The following is a 17,277-nucleotide window of genomic DNA, read 5'->3' on the forward strand; positions in this document are numbered from 1 at the left end:
GCAGCCTCATCACTAAAGTATCACTCCACCGGCCGGTCTGTTCAGCAGAGAACAGCAGCGGCCAAAATTCTGCAGGCAACATGGCCCCGCCTATATTGCCTGTAACCCCACAGAATTTCTAGCCCATAAACTAACTAATAACTTGGCCAAGAAGTATGTAACATACAAAATAAGACAAACAGTACTGTCTTCATTTGATGTAGAATGCATAGGACATGTAACTGGTTCGTTAAACTCGCATTCCAGAAATATTGTATTTACCGCACTGCTCCTAAAGTTAACGTAACTGGCGCGTGCCAGAGAGCCTGGCTGTCCCGGGAACCCACTCGCTTTAGCGCCAGAATACACTCGATTTGGGGGCGGAACACGCCAGGATTGGCTACGGCCCGCCTCTCAACCCTCTTTCATCTCAGACAGGCAGTATTATTTTCAGTCTGATACGTTACCGTCCTAACCTGACACTGCCAACCGTTCGTCAACAGTAAGTCCGCCAAATAAATTAAAATGAACAACAAAACAATCCATTTTGAGTCAACGCTGTAAGCCAGATGCTGGTTTCTGCACAGGTGTTTGTTGACTCAACGGGGACTATTTATTGTCACACTCAGCAACAGCTTTGTTATTTTGAGAGCAAATGGCCCCAAAATATGAACACCTATTGTTTATAGCTTGTATGTTGTAGGTAACTGTTGTATCACCACTGTCATATCATTTCCAAGTGCAATCTATTGTCCTTTGATAACTTTGTAAATTATGCAAATATTAGTTGATGTACAGAATTATCCATGATCTTGCTCCTCCTCCTCTAAAAGAGCTGCCACCAGAGGCAACTGTGCAGTTCACCTGAGCCGCCACCAGAGGCAACTGTGCAGTTCACCTGAGCCGCCACCAGAGGCAACTGTGCAGTTCAACTGAGACGCACCGATCAGCCTTTTCCATCAGAGCTACAAACATCTGGAACTCTACTCCCAGTAGCATCAGACAAAGCCATAACTTTTATTAGTTTTAAAAAACAACTCAAATCATGGCTGAAATCCCAACAATCATGTAATCATTAACAACCAATGCTAAACAGTGCATATTTTCTTTTATTCTTTTTTATTTTGTAGGTGTTGTATTTTATGCTTTTTTACTTCAATTAGATTATGTACATGCATGTGTATCAGATTTACATTGTAACTGTTTTATTGTGTTTTTGATTGTCCTTGTATCATCTAGGGACCCAGGGACTGCAGATGAGATTTTGCTTCCGAGCTAAGTCTGGGACAGTTTCTGACTGGCCATTGTGCCCTGTCAAATAAAATAATAAAATAAAACAAAAGATTACACTCGAGGGTGTACTTTACCGTGGTTATTGGCACTTCGGTGACGCGTAAGGACCTCGGCTTTCTGGCGCATCACCGTCTCGTGCCAATAACCACGGTAAATGCACCCTCTCGTGTAATATTGCTTAAATCTGCAATATGCAAGTTTGTTAACATTAGAATAAGAAGTATATATTGTAGGTTATCAGTCTGTGTCTGTCAGTGGCCCGGTCTGTTTATGCCTAAATCTTCAAATGATGTTCAACGATGGTTTGGGATGTACAGTAAGCCATTTGGGCCAGCACTGACCTGGTTGTGTCTACCAAGGTGAGGTTAGCAGCAGCCACAGAGCAGGAAGTCACAACAACAACCACAACAACCATAACAACATTCAAAAACGACTTTTACTTACAGATCAGGGATTTTCTTAGGAGGGACACTGCAATACTCAAGAACCAAAATGTATCTAACTCAGATAGGCAGCTTTTCTTACAATGGTTGGGCAACTCCATAAGCACTTTCTACAGCATACTCAAGGAATATGACTCTACAACCACTCTCCACCTCAAGAAGAAATGGGAAAGGGATCTCAGTGTAGAGATTATGCCTGATGATTGGAAGGAACATTGGGCGAGTGCAAAATCGCTGAGTGTCTGTAACAGAGTCAAAGCAATTCAACTCAACATTTAAAAACGCTGAGTGTCTGTAACAGAGTCAAAGCAATTCAACTCAACATTTAAAAACGCTGAGTGTCTGTAACAGAGTCAAAGCGAATCAACTCAACATTTAAAAACGCTGAGTGTCTGTAACAGAGTCAAAGCAATTCAACTCAACATTTAAAAACGCTGAGTGTCTGTAACAGAGTCAAAGCAATTCAACTCAACATTTAAAAACGCTGAGTGTCTGTAACAGAGTCAAAGCAATTCAACTCAACATTTAAAAACGCTGAGTGTCTGTAACAGAGTCAAAGCGATTCAACTCAACATTTAAAAACGCTGAGTGTCTGTAACAGAGTCAAAGCAATTCAACTCAACATTTAAAAACGCCGAGTGTCTGTAACAGAGTCAAAGCAATTCAACTCAACATTTAAAAACGCTGAGTGTCTGTAACAGAGTCAAAGCGAATCAACTCAACATTTAAAAACGCTGAGTGTCTGTAACAGAGTCAAAGCGAATCAACTCAACATTTAAAAACGCTGAGTGTCTGTAACAGAGTCAAAACAATTCAACTCAACATTTAAAAACGCTGAGTGTCTGTAACAGAGTCAAAGCAATTCAACTCAACATTTAAAAACGCTGAGTGTCTGTAACAGAGTCAAAGCAATTCAACTCAACATTTAAAAACGCTGAGTGTCTGTAACAGAGTCAAAGCGAATCAACTCAACATTTAAAAACGCTGAGTGTCTGTAACAGAGTCAAAACAATTCAACTCAACATTTAAAAACGCTGAGTGTCTGTAACAGAGTCAAAGCAATTCAACTCAACATTTAAAAACGCTGAGTGTCTGTAACAGAGTCAAAGCGAATCAACTCAACATTTAAAAACGCTGAGTGTCTGTAACAGAGTCAAAGCGATTCAACTCAACATTTAAAAACGCTGAGTGTCTGTAACAGAGTCAAAGCAATTCAACTCAACATTTAAAAACGCAGAGTGTCTGTAACAGAGTCAAAGCAATTCAACTCAACATTTAAAAACGCTGAGTGTCTGTAACAGAGTCAAAGCATTTCAACTCAACATTTAAAAACGCTGAGTGTCTGTAACAGAGTCAAAGCAATTCAACTCAACATTTAAAAACGCTGAGTGTCTGTAACAGAGTCAAAGCAATTCAACTCAACATTTAAAAACGCTGAGTGTCTGTAACAGAGTCAAAGCGAATCAACTCAACATTTAAAAACGCTGAGTGTCTGTAACAGAGTCAAAGCGAATCAACTCAACATTTAAAAACGCTGAGTGTCTGTAACAGAGTCAAAGCAATTCAACTCAACATTTAAAAACGCTGAGTGTCTGTAACAGAGTCAAAGCAATTCAACTCAACATTTAAAAACGCTGAGTGTCTGTAACAGAGTCAAAGCAATTCAACTCAAGATTTTGCACATATCCCCCTCCCATCGCCATAAATGTAATATTGACTCCTTCCCCGAGTCCCAAGAGCAAAATAGAGACAGGTAGTCACATTGTCTGTGGTCATGCAGGGAAATACAGCAATTCTGGCAGATTATAGGACGGCAAATTAATAACATCCTATCTGTTGATATAGAGTGCAATCCGCTATACATAATGTTACTTGGTATACCGACTGGCCTTATTACTGATATATTTAAAGGGAAACTCTACAAAATGCTAACATTGGGTGCAGGAAAGTGCATTCTGTTGAACTGGATAACAGACAAGGTTCCTTCCAAAACAAATTGGCATCATGTGTTCCTTGAATATGTATCATTAGATTATCTGACATGCATGTTACATCCCAAAGGCAATGCATTTCTCAAGACATGGGAACCTTTTATGTCATATCGGTGTAAATAGCTCTGCCTTTCTTACAAGAAGGTTTGAGTAGTATGGACCTGTGAGATGCCTGCTATTTAACCATTTATTTTAATTTGATGTCATTCCTGAGTCATTTGCATGTCTGAATGTGTGGAGCGAAACAGTAAGAAAACAGGACAGAGAAGCTATAACCCTGCAGCAGACAGGGTGTGTATGTATGAAACAGTAAGAAAACAGGACAGAGAAGCTATAACCCTGCAGCAGACAGGGTGTGTATGTATGAAACAGTAAGAAAACAGGACAGAGAAGCTAACCCTGCAGCAGACAGGGTGTGTATGTATGAAACAGTAAGAAAACAGGACAGAGAAGCTAACCCTGCAGCAGACAGGTGAAACAGTAAGAAAACAGGACAGATAAGCTAACCCTGCAGCAGACAGGGTGTGTATGTATGAAACAGTAAGAAAACAGGACAGAGAAGCTAACCCTGCAGCAGACAGGTGAAACAGTAAGAAAACAGGACAGATAAGCTAACCCTGCAGCAGACAGGGTGTGTATGTATGAAACAGTAAGAAAACAGGACAGAGAAGCTAACCCTGCAGCAGACAGGGTGTGTATGTATGAAACAGTAAGAAAACAGGACAGAGAAGCTAACCCTGCAGCAGACAGGTGAAACAGTAAGAAAACAGGACAGATAAGCTAACCCTGCAGCAGACAGGGTGTGTATGTATGAAACAGTAAGAAAACAGGACAGAGAAGCTAACCCTGCAGCAGACAGGGTGTGTATGTATGAAACAGTAAGAAAACAGGACAGAGAAGCTAACCCTGCAGCAGACAGGGTGTGTATGTATGAAACAGTAAGAAAACAGGACAGAGAAGCTAACCCTGCAGCAGACAGGGTGTGTATGTATGAAACAGTAAGAAAACAGGACAGAGAAGCTATAACCCTGCAGCAGACAGGGTGTGTATGTATGAAACGTATAGTAAGAAAACAGGACAGAGAAGCTAACCCTGCAGCAGACAGGTGAAACAGTAAGAAAACAGGACAGAGAAGCTAACCCTGCAGCAGACAGGGCGTGTATGTATGCATGTTGTTTTTTCTTTCTTTCTTTTCCTGTATCTGAGTTTTTTTTTTTTTATGTGTCTTTTGAAAATTGAAAATGGCAAAATAAAATATTGGAAAAAAAAACACAGTGAACATAAGAGTGCTCGACAGGATGGATGACAGCCTGTGTGCTTGGATTTCTGGTGGTGCCTTGTTATCCAATCAAACAGCTCGTTGAGATGAGTGACAAGTGTTGCGGAATGAACTCGCCCAATGAGAGGAAGGAGGGCAGGAGATGCAGAAAATACACTTTACTGCCTCAAGGTGAAACATTTCATATTCTAGCATTAAAGGAGAATTTCGTTTTTTTACACCTCGGTCCTCATTTCCAGCTTAAAATATGATGTTTTACTCACCGAAATATGTTTGGCTTCATTCGGATGCCCACGGAAGATTTTGAGCTCCGAGTAGTCTCCTCAAACAGGCTATAACGAGAGCATACGGGGCAAGGTGCCTGCGCTCTGTAAATGTCACTTTTTATGTCACATCGCGGCTCATTATGGTTGCAAATATAATTATGAGAACATGAAATCGATATCTAATTAACCATCCTCTGCTGGGAGTCCCGACAGCCCACTCCGTTTGCTGTCCGGGTGTCCATCACATAGATAGATCACATCTCCCGCTGCTGTTTGTTGTTGACGATATGTGGCATGATTCCACACGAGCGGTAATGGAATTGAATCGTCCATAATCTTGACATCAGATATCTATAATAATGCCAAGCTAACAACATCACCGAGCGACTCAACTCTGATCTGCCCCGGATGGGGTCACAGTGCCCATCTTCCCCCTCTGTGAAACCACACTTCTCTTCAGAGAAACCACAGAAGGGGGAAGATAAGCACTGTAACCCCATCCGGGGCAGATCAACGCCGACTGCTGTGTTGTTGTTAGCTTAGCTTCTAGCTATTAGCTAAATAATTATATTTACAACCATAATGAACCGTGATCTGACAGAAAAAGTGTAATTTACAGAGCGCGTGCAGCATGCCCCGCAGGCTCCCGTTCTAGCCTGTTTGAGGAGTGTACTCGGTGCGACAAATCTTCTGTGGGGATCCGAATGAACCCAAAAGTATTTGGGGGTAGAAAACATCATATTTTAAGCTGGAAATGAGGACCGTGGTGTAAAAAACCGAAATTCTCCTTTAAGAAGGTGCTACCTTGTTATTATTATCGAAGATGGAACGGGCCCTCCTGCTAGTTAGCTTAGCACAATGACTGGTAGTCCACGGGAATTGCTAGCCAGCCTACCCCCGTTAAGTCAACAAATACACGTTGCAACAGCGCCCAAATGCTCCTATGTACTCTTATGTACATGTGACTCATGTACTCACCACGCTATGAAATAATGTAAGAAATAAAGGACAAAAATGTAATTACATCTCGTCATTTTACATTATTTCATAATGCGGATAATGCACAGGTCACAAATGTACATAAGAGTACATTGGAGTGTTTTGGCACTGTTGGAATGTGTACAGTATTTGGTGACTTCATGGGGGTAGGCTAGCGATTCCTGCGGACTACCGGTCATTGTGCTAAGCTAACTAGCAGGAGGCGGGTGTCGCTACTTTCTATTGCACACACACACAGAAGACAAGGCCATCTATCTTCTCGGCTTACTATCAGGAATATGGCAAGTAGGCGACTCTCCCAAAATGTTGGTCAGTCAGTGTAAGTGAAGCCAGTTACCTCTCCACTGGTGACCTCCTTGTCGTTGAAGATCCACCGGTAGGACACGGCGGAGGACAGCTTGACGGCCTGCAGCCAGAAACGCACATGGCCTTTCTCCAGGACCTCGTAGTTCAGACCGTGCTTCAGGGGGACGACTGGACAGACAGACAGACAGAGACATGCATGGGTCACAGCTCAGGGAAATATCACTCTTATAGGGTGAATCCCAATTCCCATCTTAACCCTCAATCTTAACTCTCAGTCTCAAAAATCCGCACTCCCGCGAAGTGCTAGTGCTGTCCCAATTCTCAGAGTGTTAAGTTAAGGGTGGAGTTTAAGGGCTGTATGGCCCTCAGTTTTAAGATTTTCCAGGACCACCCCTTGGCGGTGAGTGCGATCCCAGAATCCCTTGCGTGTCATCAGCTAGATCCATTCAGATGGAAGATGGCGGCGAAAGGAGGAAAAAAGCAGCCCTACGAATGTAAGTATTTCCTTGTTAATAGAGATGTAAAAATTACGATAACCATTGAATTATCTTAGTTTAATGTGATTTTATGGATTTCCGTTTTGGAGCCTAACAACAATTGTTGTTGCTAACTATCGATAGTCAGTAGCCGTGCTGGTGCGGTCAAGCCATATTATTATTATTATATTATATTATTACCATGCTAACGTTGTTACGAAATGCCATAATTCTCGGTGGTAATGTCGTTGTTGAGTTGTTTGATCAAGATACAGCCTACGTGTAATGTTTGCACCGACATTTTTGTAAGATGACCGAGCTAGTGTTATCTCCCAGGCTTTTTATCTAACGATACAGTAGTTACAGCAGCTGTAACTATCGTTAGATAAAAAGCATGGGAGATAACGGCAAACTATTATCACATGAACACGGTAGTCAGTAGTTACAACATCCAGCAGTGCCGATAACATGTTTCGGTTAAACTGGTGACCGTGTTAACTCTGCTGGATGTCGAGAGCTGCTGTGCTGTGCGCTACTGGTGTTTATAGAGCTGCTGCAGGGACATAATACTCACTGTCTGGTGCTTATAGAGCTGCTGCAGGGACATAATACTCACTGTCTGGTGCTTATAGAGCTGCTGCAGGGACATAATACTCACTGTCTGGTGCTTATAGAGCTGCTGCAGGGACATAATACTCACTGTCTGGTGCTTATAGAGCTGCTGCAGGGACATAATACTCACTGTCTGGTGCTTATAGAGCTGCTGCAGGGACATAATACTCACTGTCTGGTGCTTATAGAGCTGCTGCAGGGACATAATACTCACTGGGATGTCTGATGGCGTAGCTGATCTCCAGCATGGTATTCAGAGCTGCAGGATGGATTCAGAAAACACATTTCAGTACACCAGCTGCTATATATATATATATATATATATATATATATATATTAGTTTGATCTAGTCGACTGTCCATGTATGTCTTGTACTGTCCTGTTCGGCTGTATGTGAAGTCAGCTGTCTGTGAATTCCTGTTGTCTTTTAGCATGTGTCAGTATGTACTGTGTTACTGTGCAACTTTTGATATACCCGCACTATTGAAATAATGCACAAATGTCTTCTCTGATGAAAAGCAAAATGCGTATATGTGCGATTATTATTATTATTATTATTTTTATCATTTACAAACGTGTTGTATTTGAATGATTTATACTACTACTTTTGTAGTAGTAAAGCAGCTGTACTGTACTGGTTCTGGCTGTTTGGACCTACCGTCTTCCGTCAGCGTGTGGCTGGCCGAGACGCCGTCGGTGTCGGTGACGACCACAGAGTAACTGCCCAGGTCGTCTTTATCTGGGTTGGTGAAAGTCAGTTTGGAGCTGAGGAAGAATCACAATCAATCGCAATTTAAATGTATTGTTCAAATTGTTAACGTTAAAATTGATTCCCATTTTGAGAAAGTATTTTGAGCAGCCATTGTATTTGCAGTTGTATAGTCCAGGGGTTTTCAAGGTGGGAGGCGGGCCTCCCGAGGGGGGCTCCAAACAGTTTCAGGGGGGACGCTCAGTGAATGAAAGTGAAAAATATTGCGTTATTACATTAGCTTATCAAAAGGAGATCACATGGAATAGCCTAAATGTGTGTGATTTGGTTAAAGAGATAGTTGAGCGATACAGTAGTTTTGGGGAAGTTAACGTTTTTTTTGTCCACTTTCCCAGAGTCATAAACAAATGCATGCCTTTGTTCAGACAGACCTTTTGATGTATTTGGTGTAGCCTGAAGCCTGAAGCATGTCAACAGCAATATAAGATGTATTTGGTGTAGCCTGAAGCCTGACGCATGCCAACAGCAATATAAGATGTATTTGGTGTAGCCTGAAGCCTGAAGCCTGACGCATGTCAACAGCAATATAAGATGTATTTGGTGTAGCCTGAAGCCTGACGCATGCCAACAGCAATATAAGATGTATTTGGTGTAGCCTGAAGCCTGACGCATGCCAACAGCAATATAAGATGTATTTGGTGTAGCCTGAAGCCTGAAGCCTGACGCATGTCAACAGCAATATAAGATGTATTTGGTGTAGCCTGAAGCCTGACGCATGCCAACAGCAATATAAGATGTATTTGGTGTAGCCTGAAGCCTGAAGCCTGACGCATGTCAACAGCAATATAAGATGTATTTGGTGTAGCCTGAAGCCTGACGCATGCCAACAGCAATATAAGATGTATTTGGTGTAGCCTGAAGCCTGAAGCCTGACGCATGTCAACAGCAATATAAGATGTATTTGGTGTAGCCTGAAGCCTGACGCATGCCAACAGCAATATAAGATGTATTTGGTGTAGCCTGAAGCCTGAAGCCTGACGCATGTCAACAGCAATATAAGATGTATTTGGTGTAGCCTGAAGCCTGACGCATGCCAACAGCAATATAAGATGTATTTGGTGTAGCCTGAAGCCTGAAGCCTGACGCATGTCAACAGCAATATAAGATGTATTTGGTGTAGCCTGAAGCCTGAAGCCTGACGCATGTCAACAGCAATATAAGATGTATTTGGTGTAGCCTGAAGCCTGAAGCCTGACGCATGTCAACAGCAATATAAGATGTATTTGGTGTAGCCTGAAGCCTGAAGCCTGACACATGTCAACAGCAATATAAGATGTACAGTATTTGGTGTAGCCTGAAGCCTGAAGCCTGACGCATGTCAACAGCAATATAAGATGTATTTGGTGTAGCCTGAAGCCTGAAGCCTGACGCATGTCAACAGCAATATAAGATGTATTTGGTGTAGCCTGAAGCCTGAAGCCTGACGCATGTCAACAGCAATATAAGATGTATTTGGTGTAGCCTGAAGCCTGAAGCCTGACGCATGTCAACAGCAATATAAGATGTATTTGGTGTAGCCTGAAGCCTGACGCATGTCAACAGCAATATAAGATGTATTTGGTGTAGCCTGAAGCCTGAAGCCTGACGCATGTCAACAGCAATATAAGATGTATTTGGTGTAGCCTGAAGCCTGAAGCCTGACACATGTCAACAGCAATATAAGATGTACAGTATTTGGTGTAGCCTGAAGCCTGAAGCCTGACGCATGTCAACAGCAATATAAGATGTATTTGGTGTAGCCTGAAGCCTGAAGCCTGACGCATGTCAACAGCAATATAAGATGTATTTGGTGTAGCCTGAAGCCTGAAGCCTGACGCATGTCAACAGCAATATAAGATGTATTTGGTGTAGCCTGAAGCCTGAAGCCTGACGCATGTCAACAGCAATATAAGATGTATTTGGTGTAGCCTGAAGCCTGACGCATGTCAACAGCAATATAAGATGTATTTGGTGTAGCCTGAAGCCTGAAGCCTGACGCATGTCAACAGCAATATAAGATGTATTTGGTGTAGCCTGAAGCCTGAAGCCTGACGCATGTCAACAGCAATATAAGATGTATTTGGTGTAGCCTGAAGCCTGAAGCCTGACACATGTCAACAGCAATATAAGATGTACAGTATTTGGTGTAGCCTGAAGCCTGAAGCCTGACGCATGTCAACAGCAATATAAGATGTATTTGGTGTAGCCTGAAGCCTGAAGCCTGACGCATGTCAACAGCAATATAAGATGTATTTGGTGTAGCCTGAAGCCTGAAGCCTGACGCATGTCAACAGCAATATAAGATGTATTTGGTGTAGCCTGAAGCCTGAAGCCTGACACATGTCAACAGCAATATAAGATGTATTTGGTGTAGCCTGAAGCCTGACGCATGTCAACAGCAATATAAGATGTATTTAGTGTAGCCTGAAGCCTGAAGCCTGACGCATGTCAACAGCAATATAAGATGTATTTGGTGTAGCCTGAAGCCTGAAGCCTGACGCATGTCAACAGCAATATCAGGCTATCTTGGCGCCATTTGTTGAGTGGCGATGGGATCAAATAACATGATCATGATGGGGGAGGCTTTGTCTGAGACAGTGAGGCCCAATGTCTCATACTTTGAAAACCCCTGGTATAGTCAATTATTGTTGAGATGCCACTGAGCAAGGCACTTAACCGACACCGGTCCAGTGAAGCTGCTCGGTAGAAACACTAATGTTAGAAGATGCATTGTACTGGGAAGCTACAAATTTAACTGAGACAGCCAGCCAGCCAGCCAGCCAGCCAGCCAGCCAGCCAGCCAGCCAACCAGCTGTTGGTTCTCCGAAGGTAAAGATCTTACCTTCTGCCGTCCACTGCAATGGAGACTCTGGGACAGTCTCCGATGGCCTGGTAGTTCTTGGACCAGACGAACTTGGAGCTCTCGCAGATCTCACAGGCCTCCAGGGACAGGAATATGTCCCCGGTCTCCTCGTCCACGCCACACACAATCTCCTTAGTGCCTTGGAACAGGAAAAACATACTGTATATATATATTTTTTTATTTTATTTAACCAGATAAGACATTTGAGATACAAGATCTCTTTTGCGAATGTTATCTGGCCAAGAAGGCAGCAATTACAAGCCAGGTTACAATCAACATAAATTACAGTAAATAAAAGGAAACATAAAAACAGGGCTATAAAGCTGAAACATTTCAAAAAGCAGGGACAACCAAATACATCATAAAATACCACATCCAAGGGTAATAAATAACACAAGATCAAGAGCGTAAAAACATATGGCCTAAAAACAAGAATAACAGGTCAAAAAGGGCAAAGTAAACTAGACATTACTGCAGGAGCAGCTTGCAGTAAGAACTGCAGATAAAGCATGTTTAAAACTGGACAGAGGAATGGAAGAGACCAGTTTTAAACGGGACTGCAGGTCGTTCCACGACCAGGGACCAAAGTAAGAGAGACTCTTTTTTCCAGATTCTGTTCGCATAATTGGCACTTTGAATTTCAACCAGCTATTTGATCTTAAGTTATGGGAGTTGTTTATCGCTACAAACGTAGAGCAGATACTGTATATGAGGGTATTTATATATGAACCGCAGACTTCTTCGACATCTGCCTCTGTCTTGCTTTACAATACACATTTAAATAATCCAAACAAAATAGTCAACTGAATGGGCAATGCATGCCCTTGCACCCCCGTAGAACCGGGCCTGTATTAACAGAGAGCGCGGTGCGGTGCGGTGCTGAGACGGGAGCAGGTTACTGACAGCGGACAGTGCAGTGAAACACAAACATTAACTCCTCGTAGAGCGGCTGTTACCTGGCAGAGCCTTGGCACACACTGCCTCAGACGGCTGGGAGGCTCTCCCCACACCGCTGGCGTTGACGGCGCGTACTTTGAACACGTAGGATTCCCCTTCCTCCAGACCAGACACCTGGACACATGAAGGCATCTTAGCATGCAGCCTGAGTAGTACACATGGCGATGGAAAGCTGTCTGGATACCTGTAGAGCAGTGGTTCTCAAACTTGTTTGGCTTCAGTACCCCCTTTCCCCGATTTATGAATCCCAAGTACCCACTTTAACATTTTGCTTAGAAAACGGCAAGAGAAAACTATAGCATATGATGATCAGTGTTGGGCAAGTTACTTTCAAAATGTAATATACTACATATTACTAGTTACTTTCATTTGAAAGTAATACGTTACTTTACAATATTACTTTCTGTGTAGAGTAACTCATTACTTATTACACTACTTTTGCATTACTTTTACCAAAACAACAGCAGCAGCAGAATGACATTGCTGCCCCGGAACCATCCCGAGAAATAATTTCAACCGCCTTGAAGACAGTGTAAACAATCCAAAATTCTAAATGTTATTCTTTCCCTTTGTTACTGTCATCTATAGTGGTTATTTGCATAAAAACACACAGTTTGATTAGGAAATGATTGTATCTTTTTTAAATATGTGCTTTGATTTAATCAAATGTAATTTGTAACTTGAGTTACTTGACAAAGTAACTGGTATAATATTACTGAAATCCTATAAGTAATAAGTTATATTACTGAGTTACTGCTAAAAGTAATATATTACATGTAATATGTTACTTTTGTAATGAGTTACCCCCAACACTGATGACGATGCAATGAATGAATGATAACCCACCTTTTGAAGAATATAACAGTACAAAATAAGAAATGGAGTGAAATGGTTCCAATTAGTGCCTCCTGAGCAGATCTATTGTAACGTTTCATTTATTTCCACGATTTATTCTTACATTTCCCAGGTTGGGAACCACTGCTGTAGAGAGATGTGAACAATCTCCTGTATGCTGCTCTATGTCAAGGGTTTTCCAAACTTTTCAGCCCCCCGACCCCCAGGGGTCAGCCAATTACTTCCCATTGTGTTGACACTTCCTGTGAGAGCACAGTGTTATTGACCAGGTAAAACAGACGGTGTTTTGAACAGGAAGTCGTAACACAACTGGGTCAAGTGGGCGGGGCTACATAAGGTGAATACTTTGAGCAGAATACAGATATGTACAGTATCTCCATGAATGCTATTCAAGTCACACGAACTGCCCCCCCGCCCCTTCTTCTTCTTCTTCTTTAGCTCATCCTAACTAACTTATTTGACCAATTTATGAATGGAATTGAATTTAGGGGTGGAGACCTTGATTGATAAAAAAGGGACAGATTACAACACGACCAGTGCTGCTGTTACAGGTCCAAACCTTGAAAAGAGAAGAATGAAGAACCGCACACACACAAGGGAGACACACACACACACACACACACACACACACACACACACACACACACACACACACACACACACACACACACACACACGGGAGAAGTGTGCCGTCTTCATTGTTCTTCTTCTTTCAAGATACAAACCGTTTGACAGGTCCAAACCTCAAATCAAAACCGAAGTGTACAATTGTAATCAGGAGTATTTCCCACATCTCACTGCTATCAAAGCGGCTTTATATGTTAGCGATTCATATGACGGAATGTGTTCCTCTGACTCTCCGTGGACAATTAGAGCTCCATGGAGAGTGGGGATGGATGGTACCTGCAGGTAGCGGTGGCCGGCAGCTTGCTCATTCAGGGTCTCGAACTGCGGGGAGCCCTTCTTGGCCATGGAGACGAAGTAGCCGGTGATGGCGCTGGCTCCGGTGTAGACCGGGGCTTTCCACAGGATGACCAGGGAGCCGCCTCGCACCTCACTGAAGCTCAGGTCGTAGGCGGGGCCTGAGGACCAAAACACATCACTGAAGCTCAGGTCGTAGACGGGGGCCCTTAGGGCCAAAACACATCACTGAAGCTCAGGTCGTAGGCGGGGCCTGAGGGCCAAAACACATCACTGAAGCTCAGGTCGTAGGCGGGGCCTGAGGACCAAAAAACCTCACTGAAGCTCAGGTCGTAGGCGGGGCCTGAGGACCAAAACACCTCACTGAAGCTCAGGTCGTAGGCGGGGCCTGAGGGCCAAAACACATCACTGAAGCTCAGGTCGTAGGCGGGGCCTGAGGGCCAAAACACCTCACTGAAGCTCAGGTCGTAGGCGGGGCCCTTAGGGCCAAAACACATCACTGAAGCTCAGGTCGTAGGCGGGGCCTGAGGGCCAAAACACATCACTGAAGCTCAGGTCGTAGGCGGGGCCTGAGGGCCAAAACACATCACTGAAGCTCAGGTCGTAGGCGGGGCCTGAGGGCCAAAACACATCACTGAAGCTCAGGTCGTAGGCGGGGGCCCTTAGGGCCAAAACACATCACTGAAGCTCAGGTCGTAGGCGGGGGCCCTTAGGGCCAAAACACATCACTGAAGCTCAGGTCGTAGGCGGGGGCCCTTAGGGCCAAAACACATCACTGAAGCTCAGGTCATAGGCGGGGCCTGAGTCTGTCTCCGTTAGGTCACCCGCAGTGGTGCTCTTCGCACTTCCTGAAAGATTCAGCACGATCGCACATAAAATGGCATAGCTGTGGCCGACCAGAATTTCTGCTCATTCACTCACTCACTCTCACACACACGCTCGCTCGCTCGCACTCACTCACTCACTGACTCTCTCTCTCTCTCTCTCTCTCTCTCTCTCTCTCTCTCTCTCTCTCTCTCTCTCACACACACACACACACACACACACACACACACTCACTCGCTCATTCAGTCACTCACTCAGAGATTTTGCATTCTTATTTTAGAATTGATCAACGAGCCTCAACAACTCCATTGTTATACAGTAGATATACAGTATGGAGTAGTGATGTGTCTCCCATCTGGTGTCTCCATAGTCCAGGCTTCACACTTCATGTCTCCTACCTGGTGTCTGCATAGTCCAGGCTTCACACTTCATGTCTCCTACCTGGTGTCTACATAGTCCAGGCTTCACACTTCATGTCTCCTACCTGGTGTCTACATAGTCCAGGCTTCACACTTCATGTCTCCTACCTGGTGTCTACATAGTCCAGGCTTCACACTTCATGTCTCCTACCTGGTGTCTACATAGTCGAGGCAGTAGCGTAGCCAGACTTGGCTCATTGGGTGTGCCACAGAAAGCCAGGGGGGCGGAGTACTTGGTGGCGGCCGGAAGGCCCCCCCCAAACTTTTTTTGGGTCTTTTCAAACCAGATTTAGAGGAATATTTGTGTGTTGTTTGCTCCTTTTCGCACTCATTATTAGCAGGTAGAAGCAGTCAATTCAATTGTATTTTTTGGCAAGATGTAAAACCACTTTGTTTAGTATCTCAAAAAAGTCTCACCTACTTTTTCCAATGAGTGTTCTAGTCGGGAAAGAACGCAAATTTGGTTGGCATGCAGGTTCGTCTACTGCAGAGAGATCTGTAGCGTCAGTGTCCTCTGGCTCTGCACAAACCTCCGGTGTGTTGTTGGCTGCGTTCCTCGTCTGTCTCTCCTCCACTGTACACCACCAATACAGGTGCGGGAACGGGTGCACTACAATCCGCACTTGTTGAGGGGGAGGGTGACGATGAGTCATCTTCTTCCTCGTCGTCAATGCGACGTTTCTTGCCTTTGCCGAAAAAGCTTAAAAGCGAGCTTTGTTTCATGTCTTCTTGATTTGGCACTGCTGCTGCTGCTGTGCGTGCGTGCATTTGTTTACTTTACGTGGACGACAGCTTAACTAGTTTCCCATGATGCTCCGGGGCACATAGGTCAGCGGACAGTTGGACACAGTGCATGACAGCGTTGATATGTGTTTTGCAGACAAAACAAAAAACCTTTTTTACAAATTTTTTAGGTGTGCCAGCGGCCTGTCTGGGTGGCATTTGCACACCCTGGTACACCCGTGGCTACGCGCATGAGTCGAGGCTTCACACTTCATGTCTCCTACCCGTTGTCTACATAGTCCAGGCTTCACACTTCATGTCTCCTACCTGGTGTCTACATAGTCCAGGCTTCACACTTCATGTCTCCTACCTGGTGTCTACATAGTCCAGGCTTCACACTTCATGTCTCCTACCTGGTGTCTCCATAGTCCAGGCTTCACACTTCATGTCTCCTACCTGGTGTCTGCATAGTCCAGGCTTCACACTTCATGTCTCCTACCTGGTGTCTACATAGTCCAGGCTTCACACTTCATATCTCCTACCTGGTGTCTCCATAGTCCAGGCTTCACACTTCATGTCTCCTACCTGGTGTCTCCATAGTCCAGGCTTCACACTTCATGTCTCCTACCTGGTGTCTCCATAGTCCAGGCTTCACACTTCATGTCTCCTACCTGGTGTCTACATAGTCCAGGCTTCACACTTCATGTCTCCTACCTGGTGTCTACATAGTCCAGGCTTCACACTTCATGTCTCCTACCTGGTGTCTCCATAGTCCAGGCTTCACACTTCATGTCTCCTACCTGGTGTCTCCATAGTCCAGGCTTCACACTTCATGTCTCCTACCTGGTGTCTACATAGTCCAGGCTTCACACTTCATGTCTCCTACCTGGTGTCTACATAGTCCAGGCTGTACACTTCATGTCTCCCATCTGGTGTCTCCATAGTCCAGACTTCACACTTCATGTCTCCTACCTGGTGTCTCCATAGTCCAGGCTTCACACTTCATGTATCCTACCTGGTGTCTCCATAGTCCAGGCTTCACACTTCATGGGGGCACTGGGAGCGGAGGGCACGCCCACACCAGCCAGGTTACCGGCCTGGATCTTGAACTCATAGAAGGTTCCCTCCGTCAGATTGTCAACCTCAAGTCACAAACAACAGGTGTCATATTAGGATAATTCAAATAGGGAGAAATATGCTGGTACACAAGTCAGAGGTGCTGTATCAGAATCATCCTAGTGTTTCCGCTCTGGATTGGGAGTTCAAATCTCTGTGACACATCCAATTGTCTGACCTAATTTTATTTAAGACTTTTCAACACA

At 44.1% G+C, this 17,277-nt stretch overlaps 1 protein-coding gene across 1 annotated transcript in view; it reads right to left on the reverse strand.

Moving 5' to 3' along the window:
• myom2a (myomesin 2a) overlaps nucleotides 1-17,277 on the reverse strand; it is a 98,484-nt gene that overhangs the window by 25,723 nt on the left and 55,484 nt on the right. The window contains exons 19-25 of the mRNA XM_083635999.1: nucleotides 16,971-17,097; nucleotides 13,971-14,149; nucleotides 12,212-12,326; nucleotides 11,235-11,394; nucleotides 8,303-8,409; nucleotides 7,859-7,903; nucleotides 6,588-6,724 (exon numbers count right to left, since the gene is read on the reverse strand). Coding sequence (XP_083492125.1) covers nucleotides 6,588-6,724; nucleotides 7,859-7,903; nucleotides 8,303-8,409; nucleotides 11,235-11,394; nucleotides 12,212-12,326; nucleotides 13,971-14,149; nucleotides 16,971-17,097 — 870 coding nt within the window. The remainder of the gene's footprint in view (nucleotides 1-6,587; nucleotides 6,725-7,858; nucleotides 7,904-8,302; nucleotides 8,410-11,234; nucleotides 11,395-12,211; nucleotides 12,327-13,970; nucleotides 14,150-16,970; nucleotides 17,098-17,277) is intronic.

The sequence above is a fragment of the Poromitra crassiceps genome, assembly GCF_964638095.1.
Source record: "Poromitra crassiceps genome assembly, chromosome: 4".
Taxonomy (NCBI): domain Eukaryota; kingdom Metazoa; phylum Chordata; class Actinopteri; order Beryciformes; family Melamphaidae; genus Poromitra; species Poromitra crassiceps.